General features: G+C 35.1%; 1 protein-coding gene across 1 annotated transcript in view; it reads left to right on the top strand.

Moving 5' to 3' along the window:
* Positions 1-7782: 7782 nt before the first annotated feature.
* LOC123556831 (cysteine-rich venom protein TEL1-like) overlaps positions 7783-20578 on the top strand; it is a 28463-nt gene continuing 15667 nt past the window's right edge. Inside the window, exons 1-5 of the mRNA XM_045347863.2 lie at positions 7783-7927; positions 13982-14004; positions 16114-16192; positions 17071-17162; positions 18720-18810. Coding sequence (XP_045203798.2) covers positions 7852-7927; positions 13982-14004; positions 16114-16192; positions 17071-17162; positions 18720-18810 — 361 coding nt within the window. The 5' untranslated portion in view covers positions 7783-7851. The remainder of the gene's footprint in view (positions 7928-13981; positions 14005-16113; positions 16193-17070; positions 17163-18719; positions 18811-20578) is intronic.

Below are 20578 nucleotides of genomic sequence, written 5' to 3'. Positions count from 1 at the left end.
ATTGACAGTGGAGTCAGCTGGAACAAAACCAGACTGAAGAGGAGTAAGGATATTATTTTCCCGAAGAAAATTGAAAGTTCGCTTAAATACTATTCTTTCAAACACTTTATTGACAGTACTGATAAGAGATATAGGACGATAATTGTTGACTAATGAAGGATCACCAGATTTAAAGAGTGGAGAGACAGTTGCTTCCTTCTTTATGTCAGGAACTTGAGATGACTGAATAGAATAGTTGAAGAGAGAACAGAGAGGACTACTAAGTTCATAAGAAAGTTCGTGAAGAATTTTATTGTTGATTTCGTCAGGACCAGCTGCCTTCCCGAAAGAAAGTGATTTTAATACCAGCTCCACATCTGCAGGAGTAATAATGATGTCGTCCAAGGTTTGGTCGGAGTCATAAAGCAAGTCGGGAAGAGAAGGAGCTTGGTTTTCATCAATTCGTGTCTGGGCAACGAAAAGTCGTTCAAGAGATTTGCCTTTTGAGTGTCATCGGATATGATGTTATCGCCAGAAGAAAGTGCGGGGGTATTGAGAAAGACTAATGAGGTTTGATAAAAGATTTTAGACAAGTACACCAACTCCTTGAGTTTCGATTTTCTTGTTTTAATTTCAGGGTAGAAATGACGTCAACGTGAAAAAACAACTCAGATATTACCGCGCATTTCATAGAAATTTAATGGCGTTGAGGGAGAGTGTATTAATTGATTAGTCTTTAATTCCAGGGCTAAATTATCAACGTCGAGTTGTGTCTTTGCCTCACGGATTTTTGATGTGATTCGATTTCTCAGGTTTCGAAAACTGTCCCAGTGATATGTCGAGTCGGTGTGTTTTGCTTTGTATAATTTTACAGTTTTAAAGACCTCTTTTAAAAAGAAAAGTCTCTTTCTCACGTTCCATGATTCGTTTCACGTCTGTAGTGAACTACTGACGAATGAGAATGTTAAATACTAAGATTTGAAAATAGATATATCAGAAAAACACATAGACTAAGCTATGTTGTGATTTAGGGGTAGGGGTAGCGTATTGTAACTTTACGCGAAAATGAATTCGGTGACCCCATAATTTTATTCCTTCTATCGACAGAAAATAAAGTTTTTATCATCATGTTAGTTTTTTTTTGGTCAAATTCTACCGTTTGGATTTTACATGAAACAAGATTAAAGTAAACTTTTTATTCAAAACTAAACGTCTTATTTGTCGCTCTGACGTCACTTTAACGTAAATATCGATTTCAACGTTAAAATGATCTCCGCAAATTATACACCATTTCAAAGACATTATTAAATGAAAATATGAGAAACAAGCAATTCGATACTTGTTGACTGAAAAGAAAGATTAACGAAACGTGAAATCATGGTTCATCAAAAATGGACGTCAATGGTCGTGTTTGAAGGTTTGTAGAGAAAAAAGTTACAGAAATATCAAAAATGTAAAATACGCATTATATGAGGAATAGGCTGAATTTTTTATTAAACAAAATGTTGAAACGAAACCCAATAACTTCAAAATAGGCACATTCCACCTTAACAATTAATGGTACTTTCTGAAAGATGGAAAAGTTCATTATAGAAATTTAGCAGGGTAAGGGTTTAATGTTTTGGGCTCGGAAGAATAGTCTAGCTATTCTACTCACCCTTGCGACGGCATTGACGTCACACCTTGGTTAAAGTTTTGCATGCAAGTACATATGACTTTCATTTAAAGGTATATAGCTTTGAAACTTATTTTTTTTTCTTTTTGTACGTCAATTATCAACCTCACTGGGTCAAGTCCCATAACTCTGACATGTATTTTGGCCAAATTATGCCCCCTTTTGGACTTGGAAAATCCTGGTCAACGTTTTACATGCAAATTAATATCTACAAAACTAATGCAGATATTGAAACTTAACGTGTGTCTTTGGGGTTATAAAACTAGGTCATAGCATCATGTCCTATAACTCTGACATGCATTTCGGCCAAAGTATGCCCCCTTCTTGGACTTAAAGTTTTGGAATTGTCACAGCATCATGTCATATAACTCTGACATGCATTTCGGCCAAATTATGCCCCCTTTTCGGACTTAAAAGTTTGGTTAAAGGTTTGCATGCAAGTTACTATCTCAAAAACTTTATAAGATTTTTTCACAGGTTGTAGGTGCAGATGGGAATATCCGGCCTCGAGGGGTAACTGTTTAAGGCGGTAACGACAATAACAAACGAGATGGACTTTGAAGTTTTGCCAAACGTGGTCGACTAGTACAGGGAAAAAAAACAGAAATAAAACTCAGTTTTGTATTTCTTATTTGTAATCCTTTTCTTTTTTTATGTATTTTGAGTGAAAAAAAACCCCCCAACTCTGGAAACCTGTACCCATTTGTCATCGCTTATAAGTGACCGTCTTGTACCACTGAATGTTGGGTGTCATTGTAGGGTTAACGCATGTTTTTTTCGTGTTATAACGTCTGCAGGGATTGGTTGGTGCCCGAGTCCGTGGGCAAGGGTACCAACGTATTCCGAGGGATTCTGAAGATGTTATAACACGAAATAAACATGCGCTAACCCAACGCCATTAAATTTCCATGAAATGCGCGGAATTATCCGTTTTGGGGCCGTAATACGTTTACGCTTTGCCACGGAACGCGCATATATAAAATGGTGTTAATAGCACGTGAGCGCGAGAATCTCTCTGTTAACACACCTTTTCTCTTTTTAAAACAACACCGAAAAGTGACAAGCCCAGCAGTTTTATACTAGAATCTTGCAAAATCTCTGAGAGTAACATTTTTTTTACTTTAAATAAATATACGTTTTCGTAAAATAAGTATTATTACTTTATCTTATATCGTCGTGAACGATTAAAGTAATTTATAAGCGTGCAACTTATGCAACTTGACTCTGTATCTAACAATTTCAATTTTGAATATGATTAAGAAACAACTTTTACATGACTTTGTTCAGAACTTTTTTATGCTTTTCATTTTGGCATTGAATTTGAATTAACGCGATGTCGTCTCTAGTAGTGATGACTCGCTAGAAAGAAAAATCTCTAATGTAGTCCTATAGCTCGAATCATTCAAGCGTACTTAAACCAGTTTTGTAATCAAGGCTGAACACCACTAAATCCAGCTGTTCTTTATTTCATATAAAATTCCCTCACTTCATAACGGTTTTTCGACATTTTCTAGCATATCAGATTTTCAGAGACTTATATTCCCATAAAGAACTAGATCGCTACTTTAGAAAAACAAAAAGAAAATGGGGTGTTAACTTTTATATAAGAAAACTACAGTTCGTTAAATACAACCCGCTGAATTTACTACTTTTCGCTTCTTTCAATTTCTCTTTTCGTGACATTAAATTCTTACGCCGCCATTTTTATCTAGCATGCAATAGGAACATGCTGATTTCAAAAGAATGCAAAGTGATACATACTGAAACGCGGTAGGGTAAAAGTAAGCACGTTGCTGCCGAGAAAATGCACTAGGAAAGGAAAAAAGATTAGTACTATTTATATTTGGACTACTTGTGACTAGACCTGCGGAGGCTTACATTCTATTTGGTAGTGATCAGCCTCAATACCGCTAGGACAAAGGTACTCCGACTATACGATGTAACGCGGAGTACCAAATAGTACCGAACTCACCAAAAGGCAATGATTAGATGCCCTCGGGCCATTACCTCTCCTAGTATGCCAATATCGCCTTAATTAAGGCACACTAGCCCGGTATAATAACATCTAATTATTTGTTGTACACCTTCTGTAAACAATATACAATACAATACAATACAATACAATACAATACAATACAATAATTTTATTAAGCTTTAAACAATGTTACAATGTTTCTAGCTACAAAAAGTCGAAGAGAACACAAAGAGAACATGGAATTTCCATATCAAAGAATATATCTTACATATATTCATTGATAATCATATTCAGTTATTTCAAAAAGTAATACCTGATAAATGACAGCTATAAAAAATGAGGTTTATCTTAATATAAAAAAGATTAGCTAAGACATAACACTGAACGTTACATGAAAACATAGGTATTTTTTTTCATGAGTACTGGAGATTTTACAACTTTTATTATTATCTTCCGCGTTTAAGGTTTGCAAAGTAGATAAATTTCGCAACATTATATATTATTTTATTTGAGGTAGTAGATATGATACTTTAAACAGTATTCATATACAAATAAAGTATACATGTGTGCATATGTGATACAACGGAATATATAGACATAACTTTACGGTAAACATTCTAAAAATGGCTAGGCACTGAATGCACAAATTTCAAAACGTACACAATGATCAAGTTATTTAAACCGATTCCAATTCAATCCTTCAAGTTATACGTAGTAATAAAACAAAGAATTATTCAAACGTACTTTAGTTAAATCAGACTGTCTGTTTCTGTTTATTTCATTTCTAGACGAAGGTAATTACTAAAGTTATTGTCTGCCATGTGTTGCAATTTTGTATACAAGCCTCCTTGCGATGACTGTTTCTTCGCAAAACGCAATTTCCGCGAAATGTATCTCCTCATCTACTTGGAAACAATCAAAATGATTATGATCTGGACGTGAAAAACGTCATCTCCGTGAAATGTATCTCTTCATCAACAACTACATCTCTTCTGAATCTTGGAAACAATCAAGATGATTTTGACATGTAGGCGCATGTCTGGTGACAAATTTTTAGACATGTTGAAAAACAAAATCTACGTTTCACGAAATGCAGTGGTAAAACTATGATGTTATAAGATTCATTCACTATTTGTAGGTGGGAACATCCGGCCCGAAGTACTCAAGGTGAGCTTTTGTGATCGCCATGTCTGTCGTCCGGCTTCCGTCGTCAACAGTTTGACTGTTACCAATCTAGAGGTCACAATTTTGGCCCAATCTTAATGAAACTTGGTCAGAATGTTACCCTCAATAAAATCTTGGACAAGTTCGATATTGGGTCATCTGGGTTTAAAAACTAGGTCACCAGGTCAAATCAAAGGTAAAGCTTGTTAACACCCTATAGAGGCCACATTTATGATAATATCTCTATGAAACTTGGTCAGAATGTTAATCTTGATGATCTTTAGGTCAAGTTTGAATCTGGGTTATGTGGAGTCAAAAATTAGGTCACCAGGTCAAATCAAAGGAAAAGCTTGTTAACATTCTAGAGGCCACATTGGTGGCAATATCTCTATGAAACTTGATGAGAATGTTAATCTTGATGATCTTTAGGTCAAGTTTAAATCTGGGTAAAATGGGGTCAAAACCTAGGTCACCAGGTCAAAAATCAAAGGAAAAGCTTGTTAATACTCTAGAGGTTACATTTATGACTGTATCTTCATGAAACTTGGTCAGAATCTTAACCTTGATGATCTTTAGGTCAGTTTCGAATCTGAGTCATGTGGGGTCAAAAACTGGGTCACCAGGTCAAATAAAAGGAAAAGCTTGTTAACTCTCTAGAGGTCATATTTGTGACCATATCTTCATGAAACTTGGTCAGAATGTTAAACTTAATGATTTTTAGGTCAGGTTCTAATATTATATTATTATTATTATACCAGATTTATATAGCGCCCTTTTCATGATAAACACGTTCAAAGGAGCTTTACATATAGCAAACGCAGTCACACAGGGCGCGAAATTCATCCTCTACTAGTAAAGACACAGAGCGATCTGATCAGAGGGATAGAGTGAGATAAAGCCCCCAGAACACACAGTTGCAGAGTAACGTTATGACTTTTTGATAAAATAACGTTTTTTTTTAATCGAGAAATATACTATCAGGAACAAAGGGTACTGGATTTTTATTCCGTTTATGAAATAAAATATAAATTACTACATAAATCTTCTACATAATTATATGTAGTTCGTAATACGTCATTTACAGCATGAGAGTCATCTTTCACCCCGGGGAGTAAGATGGATTTTTCCAGCACCGGTAAAAATACCGAAAATTCCCGTCTGGTGGTTAGAGACCACCAATTGTTTTCCCATAGACTTACATTGTAACATTATGGCGTGTACGGCCTTCCATACATCGAAACATGTATATCTGATTACAAGTTTTTCAAGAACTATCTTAGTTCTACCAAAATATCGGACGAAAACATATGAATAGTGATACTTTATTTAAGTAATTTTCGTGTGAATGAGATGACCCCCTGTTTACATCATTGACATGGCGGGAGAAATTCGTTTGATCAAACTTTTTTTCAATACACATAAAATGTAGCAAATTTTGTCAAAATGTATAATAAAATACTGTAAATGCAGTGACAAAAATATAAATTTTGAAAAAAATAATCACTTCCTGGGTTTGTTTACATGACTGACCAATCAGAACGCACAGACGTTACCTTATTCCCAGGTATACATTTACCTCATTCCCAGTAAGTTCCCTGTACTTTTTTGAATTGGTGGTCTCTGACCTGGAATGCAAGAAAAAGACGTCATTATGGCGGCTTTAAAACGTCATTTAAAAGACGTCTTTATATGGTAGGTAAAACGACATGAAAAACACGTCTTTTTTTGGTCACAGACGTCGCGACCATAAACAACCAAATCAAGACGTCTTCAAGACGTCTTTTGTTTGCTGAGGACTGACTTTTTATTATGCCACTGAAACTGGCTCCTACAGTATGTCACACAGACTGGCCTCTACAATATGTTCCAGTCATTGTAATTTGTGGCGGGGATTTCGACGTTATGGTGTGTTGTCATAGAGTTTGACGTATTCACCTACACTATCATGATTACAGAAAGTGACTTCTACAGTACGTCACAGATAGTGGCTTATTCTGTTTGTAACAGACAATTTAATTCTACAGTACGTCACAGAAAGTAGCTTCTTCAGTTTGTAACAGACATTTATTTTTACAGTACGTCACAGAAACTGGCTGCTAGGGTATGTCATTGTCATTGTTATATGCCAGGGTTTCGAAGTCATGTATTTGTGTATTAGATTCTAAACTGTGCACCTACATTATGTCACAAGAGATAAATTTAATGTTATACATTTTCCAAGCAGTTTATATGTTAATAATGCTTTGGTACACAAAGTTTTAGCAAGTGTATTTAATCTAGCACAAACAGACAGTATTTTCTAGATTCGCATAAATGATACTTTTTTGTCCGACCTCTCAATTTGAAGTGACTCGTCAGAACTCTTGTACCTACTAGGTATAGATATGTGAAATTCCCATTGTCAATGATATTAATTTAATTCAAACAAAATGATATAGCTAGGTATATATGATAAAAACAGAGAAACTGACATATTCACCAAAGTATCCGCCGTCTGTGAAGAAAGTTTCACGAAACAAATCTCATGTTATTTTAAAGTTATTACAAGATTCGTCATTTGTTACTGACAGCCTTACAGACAGACACACAGACAAACAGATAGACAAAAGAAAAGGATGTACACAATTTTCACATTTCCGCCTATTTATGTACCAGATTTCATGAGCAGATATGTTGTACCTTTAAAGTTATGGCCGTGTCTAACGTTTATGGCTTACGGTGGTACGTACAGATGGACGGACGGACGGACAAATACTGTTCATATAGTCTCCTTATTGTCTTCTATCTATGCACCAAGTTTCAAGTGAAGAAAGAACTTTTAAAGTTATCACAGGATCTATTTTTATGACTTGACTGACTGAGAGATGGGCGGAAGGTGGGCAAACCATTAGTTTTTGTCGTCCAATGAAACAGCGGTAGAGGATGTTGCAAAATGACAAGACGATGACTAAATGTGACATGTAAACTTCCAGTTTGCCACACATGCAACGTTCCGATCGATGTTAATTAAACAAACAAAATTTCTCTTATAAAACTTGAGCAACGTAGCAAACAGTTTATGATTTGTTCAATAACGCGAACACAAGCGATAGAAATGTTGTCAGGAATAGGAATCTGCATGCTTCTGATATTAGGTAAGAAGTTACACTGTTGATATTACCTAAAAACTTAAACTAGAAGTTTCACTCAAATATTGCGCTGTTACACTGTCTAAAAGAATATCGTTACTTTTACGGTTGCACGACATTAAATACTGACGGTACCTGTCCTGTAGCCGCTTTACCGAAATATTTACCCACGAACAAAGGATTTCTGGGGTACGCAAGAAATATTAAAATGATTTGCTCTTTTCTTTTTTTTTTTTTTTTTTTTGCTTTCTTTTATTTTTCTTTTTTTTTAAATTTACTTATTTGTTTGTTTTAATACAACATGGATATCAAATACGAATTTTTGGGTAAAATATTAAATACAGTGGTAAGCATGAAGCAATTTTACTTGGAATACTGACGTATTTCTTTTTCCGTTTCATTGGCTGTTGAAAAAGGTTGGTTACATTTGTTTTACTGTATCTGTTACGGCTTCAACATGTTTGTTATCTTTCTGCGGGACGCTGTTGCATTTGCGGTAAAAGAACTGGCAAACGGTTTCCCATTTCTTTCACCGTATTTTCTCTGCGGTATAGTACACAGTAAATTGCTGTAATGCCTTCAACATGTTTAATTAACTTTATTCGTGCTGCCGTTGAATTTAGAGTAAAGAAAAAACTGGCAGCTGGTTCCTTGTTTCTTTCACCGTATTTCTCTACGGTATAGTACCTATTAACAGTTCTCGTTGTCAATTACAGTTGACCGTCACAAATTATGGTGAAAGAACTAGAAACCGGCTGCCAATTCTTATACCGTACATCCAATGGTGATTTTAATGGTGTAGGAACACATTTGACCTGTCGGTTAGATTCAGTTTAATTAAATGAAGTCAACATGTCGAATGAAACGCGATATCTACCTGCGCTTTTGTGTAAAAGTACGTGTAATATATAAAAACTTAAAAAATAATATCATGTACAAATCTAAATACCATTTTGCATAATCTGTTTATGTGTGTGTGAAATCTTATTCGATGCAATGCAGTATAAATGTGGTATGTTTATGAAAGATTCATATGTATGTATACATCATTTAATCACTTGCTAAATAATCGTGTACCATAATTATATCTGTATATATACCATGTTTGCCTTTATGTTATCTCATTTCTGCTTAGATATTTTGTATTCACATTATGCATTGTATGTGTCTCTTCAAATTTGGAGGAAATAAAGAAATCTTATCTTATCAATTTCAATCCTGCTTTATAGCCACGCGCGGACAGTAGAAAATGTAAAAAAAAAACAATATCGTTGATGTTGTTTTGTTGTTTTTCACTATGAAAGAATTTTATGAATCTCGATTTTGCCTTTTATTCACACTGAAAATAATAGTTTGGAACTGTTTATCCGCTGGATAAGCTTCCCTGTGATTTTACACGTTTAAGTGGGTTTCATATCCTGTGATCATATATGAGCCGTGCCATGAGAAAACCAACATAGTGGGTTTGCGACCAGCATGGATCCAGACCAGCCTGCCCATCCGCGCAGTCTGGTCAGGATCCATGCTGTTCGCTTTCAAAGCCTATAGCAATAAGAGAAACTGTTAACGAACAGCATGGATCCTGACCAGACTGCGCGGATGCGCAGGCTGGTCTGGATCCATGCTGGTCGCAAAGCCACTATGTTGGTTTTCCCATAGCGCGGCTCATATATACATCTGATACGCACATAGAGATAACAAATCACCACCGCATTACCCCACGACAAATTATTTATTATGCATCATGTTTTCAGAATAAGAATACAATTATAGGAACTTTAAAATATTTTAAAAGAAAAACATTTTTTTGAAGAAGAAGAAGAAGAATGGAAATTTATATGTAATCAACCCATTTGAAGGAAGTACTTCGAAATTTCTAATGATATTTGTAAAACTAGTATCACTCCTCAATTGCCTTGATTTGAAAAAATGCTGGCATTTGAAAACAATTTGACAATATAATCCAGCCCTAAATATTTACGGCGATTAATTTAGTTTCGGGCGTCCATATAATTGAAAAAGTAATTAGTTTTCATTTAATGTAACAGGCTCGTTAAACGGTGATGTAATTTTCAAACATGTACCCCGACTATTCGCCGAAGGAATGCATACTTTATGCATTAAGCAGGCGAAAATCTTTCTACGAAATTATTGTTTTCGAGCGGAATGACTAGCTATTGTTAAAAAACTGTCCCATAGACTTAAAAAAACAACAACTAAAATTATTATATAAATTTATTTAACTGTAAAATGAGCGAAAAAAGTACGGGGGTCTCCCAACTTCGTTTTCGCTGTATTTTCTTACATTTTCCTCTCCCCCCATATTCACGCGCAGATTTGGTGCATCAAAATTTCAGAAGGGACTGTTTGTATTTTAGGGAAAAATGAGTTAATCACAAATAAGTTTATAACAACATAAATTTTATTTTAAGCGTATTCTTATATTGTAAGCCATTTTCCGATTTCTTCCAAATTTTTATTGTCACACTTGTATACATGAATGCATGTTACACACACAAAAAAGCGTAATAAAAATGATACATTTTATTAAACATTTTACAGCTCGTTCTCTCCTACATAGATTTATTTTTTAATTTTCTGAAAATTTCCTGAAATGTTTTTTAATAAAATAAGATTAAAAAATTTCATTGACTAACGAGTTCATTTTCAAGCTACGATGTTATGGAAATTGGGAAGTTTAAGCACAGGTGTTTGGAGCTCTATCAATGAAATATATGTACTAAGGTGGGTGGGATATGGTAAATGCATATATTTATTGATAGAGATTCAAGCGCCTGTGGTTTAAGCACGTTAAAACGTTACGTCCTTTTCCCGCGTTTTTCAAACAAGTTCACATTGTCTGTTTGTAGGGTTATTTGCAGCTTTTGTTGAACGACTTGCATTACTAACTGGTTTCACTCCGTTTCAACTGTTTTATAAATAGTTACATACAATATTCCCCGGAATTCGGAGATGTTAGTTGGAGCCAGATTAGGACTAGCTACAGCGATCCATAAAGTGGGAAAGTTGTCAATTTCTTACGGAGAGTGCGAACAGGTTAGAAACTTTTTAAAGACAGGCTGTGTAAGCAGACCGCCATGACATAATAGAAAGTTGTTGAAAAACCGCGTAAACACAACACAATTAATGGTTATAAAATGCATATGTGTAATAACTTATTTATTTCATGTTCATACACTTTTAATGCCGAATGTTCACTTTATATCGTTTAGACTGTGCATATTTTAGCCAACTTAAAGTCGGAATTAGCCGGGAATAATTATTTCTTGTTTTTGAGTTTTACACCCGTTTTCGTCAACATTTTATTCTTTTACAAGAACTAAACTCTTTTCTTTTTTTTTTTCACAGTAACTTACAACTGTCCAATTTAAAAATATAAGTCACGGGTAGAGTTACTGACCGGACACAAAACCTATGACCGCTCGGTTGACGGTTGAACGCTCCAACAAGTGTGTCATTCGGTCCGACATGGGGTGGGGTGGGGGGTGGGGGGTGGTATTTTTTGACAGGTTCAATTAAAGAAGTAACTAAGGGTCAGATGTCTACTTGAAGTTTTCAAAACGGGAATTATTCTAAAATCTGAATTGTACTTATTTGTTAACCATAGTTTAAATGCTCATATGTTACAGTTGTAGGAATGGCTGTATATGCCGATGTTGAGATAATTTGTAGCCCGGCCTAATTGTTTCTTTTTTCTGTGTTAAAAAGGCTGCGCTTGTATTATTTTATGTATGAAACAAAGAGCCATCAAATATGATTAAAATTAAAAGAAAAAATGAAGTAAGCAATTAATCATTTTTTTCTAAAACGCGAAAGCTCATTGTTATCACTACCCCTCCCATTTATTGATATTAGACTTTTTGCTTTATTTATTTATTAATTTACTCATTTATTTTTTATAGTGCTGTTTTAAAACAGACTTTGAGCGATCATATTTCGAGGGGGACACGGGTTCTAACTTTTCCGTAAAAGTTTGGTAAAGGCATCGATCTTTCATATTTCATACTTCAGTTCATTCATATCACCCGGTTTTGTTTCAAGCTGGAGTTGAAGAAAAAAAAAACAGCGATTTAGCGGCTATATCCAGCTGTAACTCACGTCATTCAAATTATACTAAAAAAAAAATACACATACTGATAAAAACGGCGGAAGGTTTAATCTGGGTGTTAGATATGAATACGACAAATGCTGACAAAAAATCTTAGCCATATTTTTACAAATCTATTTTTTACTTCAAGGCGTTCATTCTAGATTTGATGAAAAAGAATAGATCTATATCAAAAATATATTTAAAGTAGGCAGTATTTATATCCGCTCTTTTTCTGAACTACAAGTAGATATTTTATTGTTTGAATTTGACGAAAAGCTGGATGCGAAATGAAATCTTTAGCATACACGCTGTTTACCGTCAACGCTTAGAACGCAAAAACGTGACGTTGTCAATCACAATGTTTGACGTTATGCTAGTTGGCGCTGAATTACGCCTTCTTAACCTTAAGCCAGAATCACACTGCCCCGGATGGACTTGCGGATGAGTTCGGATCCCATCCCCGGATTGCTCCGGATGTGTAAGGAAAAGTGATTTTTTGAGTTTGTTACGTTCTAAATCTCAAATTCAATCGTTTAAAACCCGTAATTTAGCTCGTATGATTGATTGTCTTTCGGGCTGTTACGATCTTTTAAGATCCACTTTTGAGAACTGTTACGGATTTATTATGGATTACTTACGGATATATTATCCCCGGCAAAATCTGAGCATGTTCAAAACTTCGAACCCTTGCGCCCGGATGCCCCCGATTTCTGAACGCGCACACACACACACACACACACACACACACACACACACATATCGGATGACTTACGAATGAGTTAGGAGTTCTGCGGATGTGTTATGGATGGTATCCGGAACTCATCCACAAACCCATCCGGGGCAGTGTGATTCTACCTTTACATATATAGATAAATCATATCCTTTTAAAGCTAGAACCACACTGCCCCAGATGGGCTTGCGGATTAGTTCCGATTAGCATTCCTTAAACATCCGCAGAACTCCTAATTCATTCTTAAGTCATCCGGTGCATCCCTTCAGAAGTCGGGGACATCCGTGGGCAAGAGTGCGGAGTTTTGAACATGTTCAAAATTTTGCCACAGATAATATATCCGTAAGGATTCCGTTAAGGATTCCGTAATAAATTCGTAACAGTTCTGTAAAGATCGTAGCAGATCATAAAAGATCGTAACCATTCAGAAGACAATCATTGTGGTAAAAAAAGTACGAGCTATTAATACGGTTTTATTCCGGTTCTTTTAAGGTTAATTAAGGTTCTGTAACGAATGCATTGGAGATTTATAATTCGCAAAACCCATTTTTTCTTACACATCCGGAGCAATCCGGGAAGGGAATCCGGAACTCATCCGCAAGCAAATGCGGGGCAGTGTGATTCTAGCTTTAACCAGTTAACGTTCAGAGAGAAAGTATATAGGTGTTTTAGTTTCAATCACTACTGATCTGTGAGGCATGATAACATATGCAAATGCTGATTATGCACGTATGTACATTTTGTTAGGCGCTTCGCTATAATTTGTTATGGGGTAATGCGTGGTGATTTGTCCTCTATGTAAGTATTAGATGCATATGATATATGATCACTTGATATGAAACCTACTTAAACGTGTAAAAACACAAGGAAGCTTATCCAGCGGAAAAACAGTTCCAAAACATGTATTTTCAGTGTAATTGAAATAAAGAAAGAAAAAAAAAAAGAAAGAAAAACAGCAACGATGTTGTTTTCTTTTACATTTTCTATTGTATTTTATAAAGACGATGTGCAATTTAAAGAACATCAAAACGAAAAAATATACACCTTTTAATAAGATTGTTTAAAAAATCATTTAATGGAATCGAACTATTATAAACAGGTTGACGTATTGTATTATGATACATTACATGGATATATTAAAGACTTTAAATTTGTAAGACTTAGTATAATAACTTTTTATTTACATCTAAAATATAAAAATGTTATTAACTATTTTCAGGAACAGTTGCCGGAGCTGATCAGGTAAATATTCGATCGTGTTTGTTTCTGACGGTGTTTGTTTGATAAGACTTAGTGTAGCAGCATTTCCACCATGCAGATGTTGTCTATAGTGGCTGATTTTTGCCATGTCGGATTGTCGAGGCAAAGAATTGCCATTAAAGGTTGCCAACAAACTCGACAGATGTATTTGTCGAGTTTAAAGAAGTTCGTATTGGTCGATTTCTCATATTGGCAGTTACGAAAATGTGTTCTCGTGTCTTCGCCCCGTCAGCGGGAGGGTCCATCTGTATTTATCAAGTTTCGAGTCTATGACATTCGGTATACAAACATGCGCTCAACATGTACCCCCTCTCCCAACACCTCCACTCCTATCCCGCCCCTCTGATCATAACACAGAATTCAACGTATGGTGCCAGTTTTTATTCAAACCCAAACATAATGATACGGTAGCCATACCGGATTTTGCGTTAACAAATACATTAAAATGACTTTCTTCCCAACAACGATCTCCGTGCAGGGGATTCAAACCTACGAACTATTTTTTGGGTGACTTCTGCTTTAATTGTGCTAAAAGGATAGGATGTGCGTCATGTTCACGCTCAAAACTTGGTGATTAAATTAGAGTCGAACAAAAAAGTTAGATCACAATTACATCGCAAATGAAGTAACGAATTTAAAAATGTAGAACAATTTCAACGTAAATTTGCTAAACCGACAACACATATAGGCTAATAAAGAAATACATCCGTGTGTGAGAAACTTCTTTGGCAACAATCGGGAAAGTGTGAGTACTCTTTTTTAATACTTATCCAATAGCATAGTTTCGGTTCAAAACATGGTAAAAAGGTTACTACGATATATGTGATGCGGAGAGCAAAATCATAAAGAATGAAAAGTCGATGCGGATTAAGAAGGACTAAATTATTTATTTTCCGTTATTCGTAAATGTGTAAGCTCTACCTTTAATGTAAAGGACCCCTGACGACGATCGGCAGTTTCTATGCGAATACGTGTCCTCCGTGCGCGAGTTCAGTATCTTTCGTCAATAACAGAAAATTATTTTTCATAGGAACCGAAGAATGCCGAAATCGGATACGGAAAATACGTAAACAAACGAATACCTTAACACACACATTACATAAAGCGCGTTTTCCAATGTGTGCGTTATTAGCAGGGTTTGCATGAACACCAGAAAAAATATAATCCGATATAAGAAACCGCAACTAGAAACCATTCATTTTAACTTTTACGTAGCATTAAGGCCGAGTTGATTAGTTTGGTTTTATATTTTAAAACTTTTTGTTACTTTATACTGTAATGGTGTGACTTTTTTACTACAATAATCATCGGTGGTTACTGACAAAAGATAAAAGGTAAGAGTAGATTTCTCGGAAGCACAGAACATCACAAACCCAGCCTCAGAGCCACGCATTTGCAAAGTAGGCAATGAAAATTGAAATAATAAGTATTACATTCATGTATACTGTTTCACCCGAGCCATAAGCCATTTCATATCTTTCGGAGTTTAGAGCAACCCGTTCTACAATTTGTAGCCATGCTACAATACTTTGTATGATAGTTCACCTAATTTTGCCCCGGTCTTAAACATTAGTGGCGTCCTGACTATGGCTGAAGGCCGGTGAGCAATAATTGCTATATACTTACTATATAGGGAATATGGTGGAGTTAATTTTCATTTTTATATAAAATGCAGTAGTATTCTGTGCGCTTAAAGTACCCCTGGATCCTTTCACCAAAGCACAACTGAAACATATATATAACGATGTATACCGTTACAAGTTCTACGAAACCGTGATTTCTAATTTAGATAAATCTCCAGAACTGAAAGATCGTACACAGATGAGATAACGAAATTTTCATTGTAATAATAATGATAATAAAAAGCTACGATGATAATAATCTTGCTTCAGCTTGATGAATCATTGTTTGTATCAATGATAAGATCTTTTGTTTCACCGACTGAAGCATGCTATAATATATTTACCAATGACGCATAGTCACAAGCTGTCACAAGTGAAATCTATTTAGACAAATAACTTTTCTTTTTCTATTCCTTGTCTTTTCGATGAATTTTGTATTCAATAAGATCATATCTTCCATGTATTTTAGGATGAATGTGCCGAAAAGTACAAACTTGTAGAAAATCATTCGGCTTGCAAGCCTGCTTCCCCTGATGCAACGAACTTGGGTAAGTATTATGCATCATTTATAGTTAACTTCCTGTTGTTGTTTTTTTTTCGCCTCTAAACTTTAATAAACAACATAAGAGCGCTCTCTGAAACAACGACGGGTTTGGAGTTAACTTAGGTATAGACTATCTGGAGCCGCATTTAGCCGCTTGCCCCGTGGAGGATTGGATTTCGAGTAATAAGGGTTAATATTTTTTCATATTTTTGGGACATTATTCAAGTTTTCTCGAAAGGTTAGTTTCTGTCAACTTTAGTTGATATGAATATACAAATAACAACTCATCTTACACAAGGGGGAATATTGTCACATGTGTGCATTTTGTTATCAAATATGATTTCTAAAACATATGTATAATTGATATAAAACATGCACGAGGCTGGAGAACGTATATAATTAGACCATAACAAAAGTGATTACTTGTGAATTAAAAAATAACTTTGTTTGTCTGTTGTTGTTTTTTTTTGTTATATAAAAGACTTACATAATATAACATATCAAATATGAGTCATAACGCTGAATTTGTCACATAGCTAAATATTCCACTATTTTCCTATAAAATCCAGTCAACTTATTTCTTAATAGATAATATCAAATTTATTTCTGTACACAATCTACTTATATGAACTGTACAGTTAGTTTCACGACAATGCCTTACAGATACTTCCGAATAAATGTAGAACACACTCATCAAATGCATTTAACTTATTAAACACGTAAATTGTGTATGTAGAGCTACATTCACAATTAAATTTCATATGATACCAGTTTATTGTTAAAATAACTTCCTTTTTTTCAGTGGTATTTATGTAGTACATATTTATACTGTGTATCTTACTAAAAACTGAGTTTTATCACTTTATACCGTGCACGTTCCAGGAGTGTCAGAAGCGGACAAAAAGCTTATAGTAGAAATGCACAACAAGGCCAGAAAAGAAGTACAACCAAAAGCAGCCGATATGGCGAAAATGGTGAGTATATAGTTGGTAAATCTTTTACGCGGCGGTCCGCAACGCAGTATCTTCGCAATGGTTTCCTCTTAAAGTAGGCGGAATACTGACTTTGCAGTGGTCTCCCCTTAAAGTAGGCGGAATACTGACTTTGCAGTGGTCTCCCCTTAAAGTAGGCGGAAGCATGAGCTAGGTTACACAATACAGAAAATAGTATTCCCTATATATTCTATATAAAACTGACATTTTTAAAGAGCTACCAAACATAGCTACTACCATTTCAGAGAACAAATCCTTATGATAAAACTGATATAAGATATAGAGAAAAGTAGGGGTCATATATCTTCTATGAGAGATTTCCCTAGTCACATTTGCTTACTGTAAAATCACATCAAAATCACAATGCTGTGACCTGGAAGTACTACTCATACTAAAATTGAGTTTCACTTCACCAAATACATCCTCCTCTCCCATTTTCCTACCAAAATATCAAAGGTGGCAGGGGAGTGCAGATTTGCGAATTCCACATTGACGTGTGGGTACCAGTGTTGAAATATCCATAGAAATCTCGTTTTTGCTTATTTTTCTTTGAAACTACTATGGACCATTGCAGATACTATAGACTACATAAAGACGACTCTCCGGTCCTATGCACCTGTCGCTTTCCATGCCAGCTGTTGTGAAAATTGGCCAAATCACCCAAATTTTATAGACCAAAATTAGCCTAACTGGGCCTCACTTTGAACTCTGCCATTCATCCATTTTATATTTTTAAATCCAATTTCGTAGCATATATGTATAGTGCGAACATAGATGCATACCCAGGTGGTGTGGAATGTGTCTCCCAACCACCACTTTATTTCCCTAATTTTCACTTGAAAAAAAAGTGGATGGATGATAGCCGAGCGTCTGGCCGACTTTTTGTTCTGATGTTTATATTTTAGCCTCAACCGGAAGTACGGAGCTAGGAATTTTAAAACACCCGCCATGTAGAATAATTAACCGTTCCTCATTCCCCAGATATATTAAAGAATTAATAATGATAAATAACTAGTAAGATAGATATGCCTTTATATCTACCCTGTCCTGTTTATACAGAAAATCGACGGGGACAAACTACGAAACCGCTCCCCTGCCACCAAAAATACATCCGTAATGACATTTAAACAGAAACTAGCTTTAATTCAGACCTCTGTTGTCATGCCAATTGAAAAGTTAGTGTTCAGAAACATGCCGCCATTACGCCATAGACAAGATTACTCCAACGCTGGTGCCGCCTATGACTTCACAATGGTTTCCTCTTAAATAAGCGGAATTCTGACTTCCCGATTTTCTCCCCTTACAATATGCGAAATTATAGTCGTCCCTTACAATAAGCGCAGGCATAGGTCATATAGCAGTGATTCGGTCATATTTTTCCGTGGAGTAGTCGAACTCACGACCTTTGTCTTCGTAATCAGACAGTAGTAACACCACATGCGCTCTTATATGTGTCATTATTATATATGACGGAAACCACTGAGATATATACAAGCCAGCCTGTTTAAGCATTTTTCACAAATTGCGATTCTGTTTCAGAGTTGGGACGATTCAATCGCCAATATTGCACAAAGATGGGTACAAACTTGTGTCTGGGGACATGATGGAAATTCTGCTAGAAAAGACATTGGTAATGAATAAGTTCTTAAAAATTGGAATATTTCTCTATTGTTTTGAATTGTTTAAACGTTAAACCTTAATTATTCAGTTCGGCAGCAAAGGACTGTTTCAGAACAATAACTGGAACAATATCGTGCACTTTTAGCTCAACTAAGGGTGAGCTATTGTGGTCCGTCGTACGTCGTCGGTCAACATTTTCCTTTAAACAACATCTCTTTAAACCATCAGCCAACTTTGCTGAAACGTCAAAGGCATGTGTTTTTGAATGGTGTTCTTTAAATTGTTCAAAGATTTGTATTCCGTTCAGAAATTTGGTTGCCATGGCAACACTTTCTTTCAAATAAAATACCAAATTGTTGACAAGGTGGACCGCTTTCTATGGACGTTGATGTTTCTTTTGTCTTTTATATCATGAACTTTTAAGGTCTGCGTTCATTTTTTAATCGAAAATCATATTTCTCTTTTTAGAAAACAACAACAACAAAAAAAAAACAAAATCAAAAAAACACAAAAAGAAACACTATTTTTATCATAATTGTATGTCTAGGCTAACAGATATAATCAGTCTGACAGTACAGAAAGGCAGGCTGGCTACCACAAATTACTTTATGGGAAAACTGTTTGGAAAATCTGAAATATTATGGGTTTTCCGTATCAAACTAAGGCGCATCATCATATTTAACTTGAGAAAATTACAGACTATAGATTGTGAAAAACACATAGTGTTTGCTTCTTTGGGGATAACACAATTATTGGTTCAAACAGAACGTAAGTCTCACTTTGGAATCTGACACAAAATACACAACACAGACAAAATGAACAACGAACGGAACACTGGGCAAAGTCTTGTAGCCGTCTGTGGCAAACACACCATATGTTAGACTGGCTATAGCCAAATATGTTATCCTCTTTGAATAAAGTTATTATTATTATTATTGGTAATTCTGAATCGTTTACGCTGCGTTTGTATCCTTATACACTTTTAGGGACATTTATAATATCAGAGAAAATATACAAGTAAATAACAAACAGAACATTAATACTTTGATATGCCATCCCCTAAATTATGTATAAACATTAATCAGGTTGAAAAGACTTGCACTTCTTTTATAAAGTTCTATTAATTTATGGTGAATTGAATGCCGAGGTAATAAATACATAAAAAAATATATGTACATATACTCTTAGCACATTAAGGTAGAAGAAACTTACGTGTGGTACTGCTTTATTATGATTAGAAGTCGCGTATAGCCTAAAATAAAACACGGAAAACCTAAATAATCTAAAAAAAATCTAACAATTAAAAATGCCCGGGGGAAAATTCACTACTTTTTATCTTCACTATTTATTGCTACATTTCTAACACCATGAAATATGTAATATATTTTAGATATATAGCTATAAAGTTGTTCACAAACTCTAATTGCAAGATTTTAAGTGGCGTTAGTTTGTGTAAGAACTTATGGCAGTATTTCTGCCCTACAGTCTAAAAATCAAAGCGCTCAAAGTGCTGATGGTGGCTGCTAATCAATGTTTAAAATATTGCAAAGAAAGCGACAACTGAGGAATTGTTAATATAAACCATAAGAACTTTTTTTTGGCATTTTTTTTTAATATTCGGCTTTGGTTTCAAAATTAATCCTTTTTCAATGCCAGTCATTGTTTACATACACACTAATTCAGTTTTTAACGAATAGTTTTGATCCTTTTTGATTATTTGTGACGAAAACTACAACATAAATTACATCGAAGATGTTTTACTATGAATAAATAATACA

This window comes from Mercenaria mercenaria, chromosome 5 (genome assembly GCF_021730395.1).
Source record: "Mercenaria mercenaria strain notata chromosome 5, MADL_Memer_1, whole genome shotgun sequence".
Taxonomy (NCBI): Eukaryota; Metazoa; Mollusca; class Bivalvia; order Venerida; family Veneridae; genus Mercenaria; species Mercenaria mercenaria.
The sequence above is the reverse complement of the archived record's forward strand: the minus strand, read 5'-3'. Positions and strand labels throughout refer to the sequence as shown.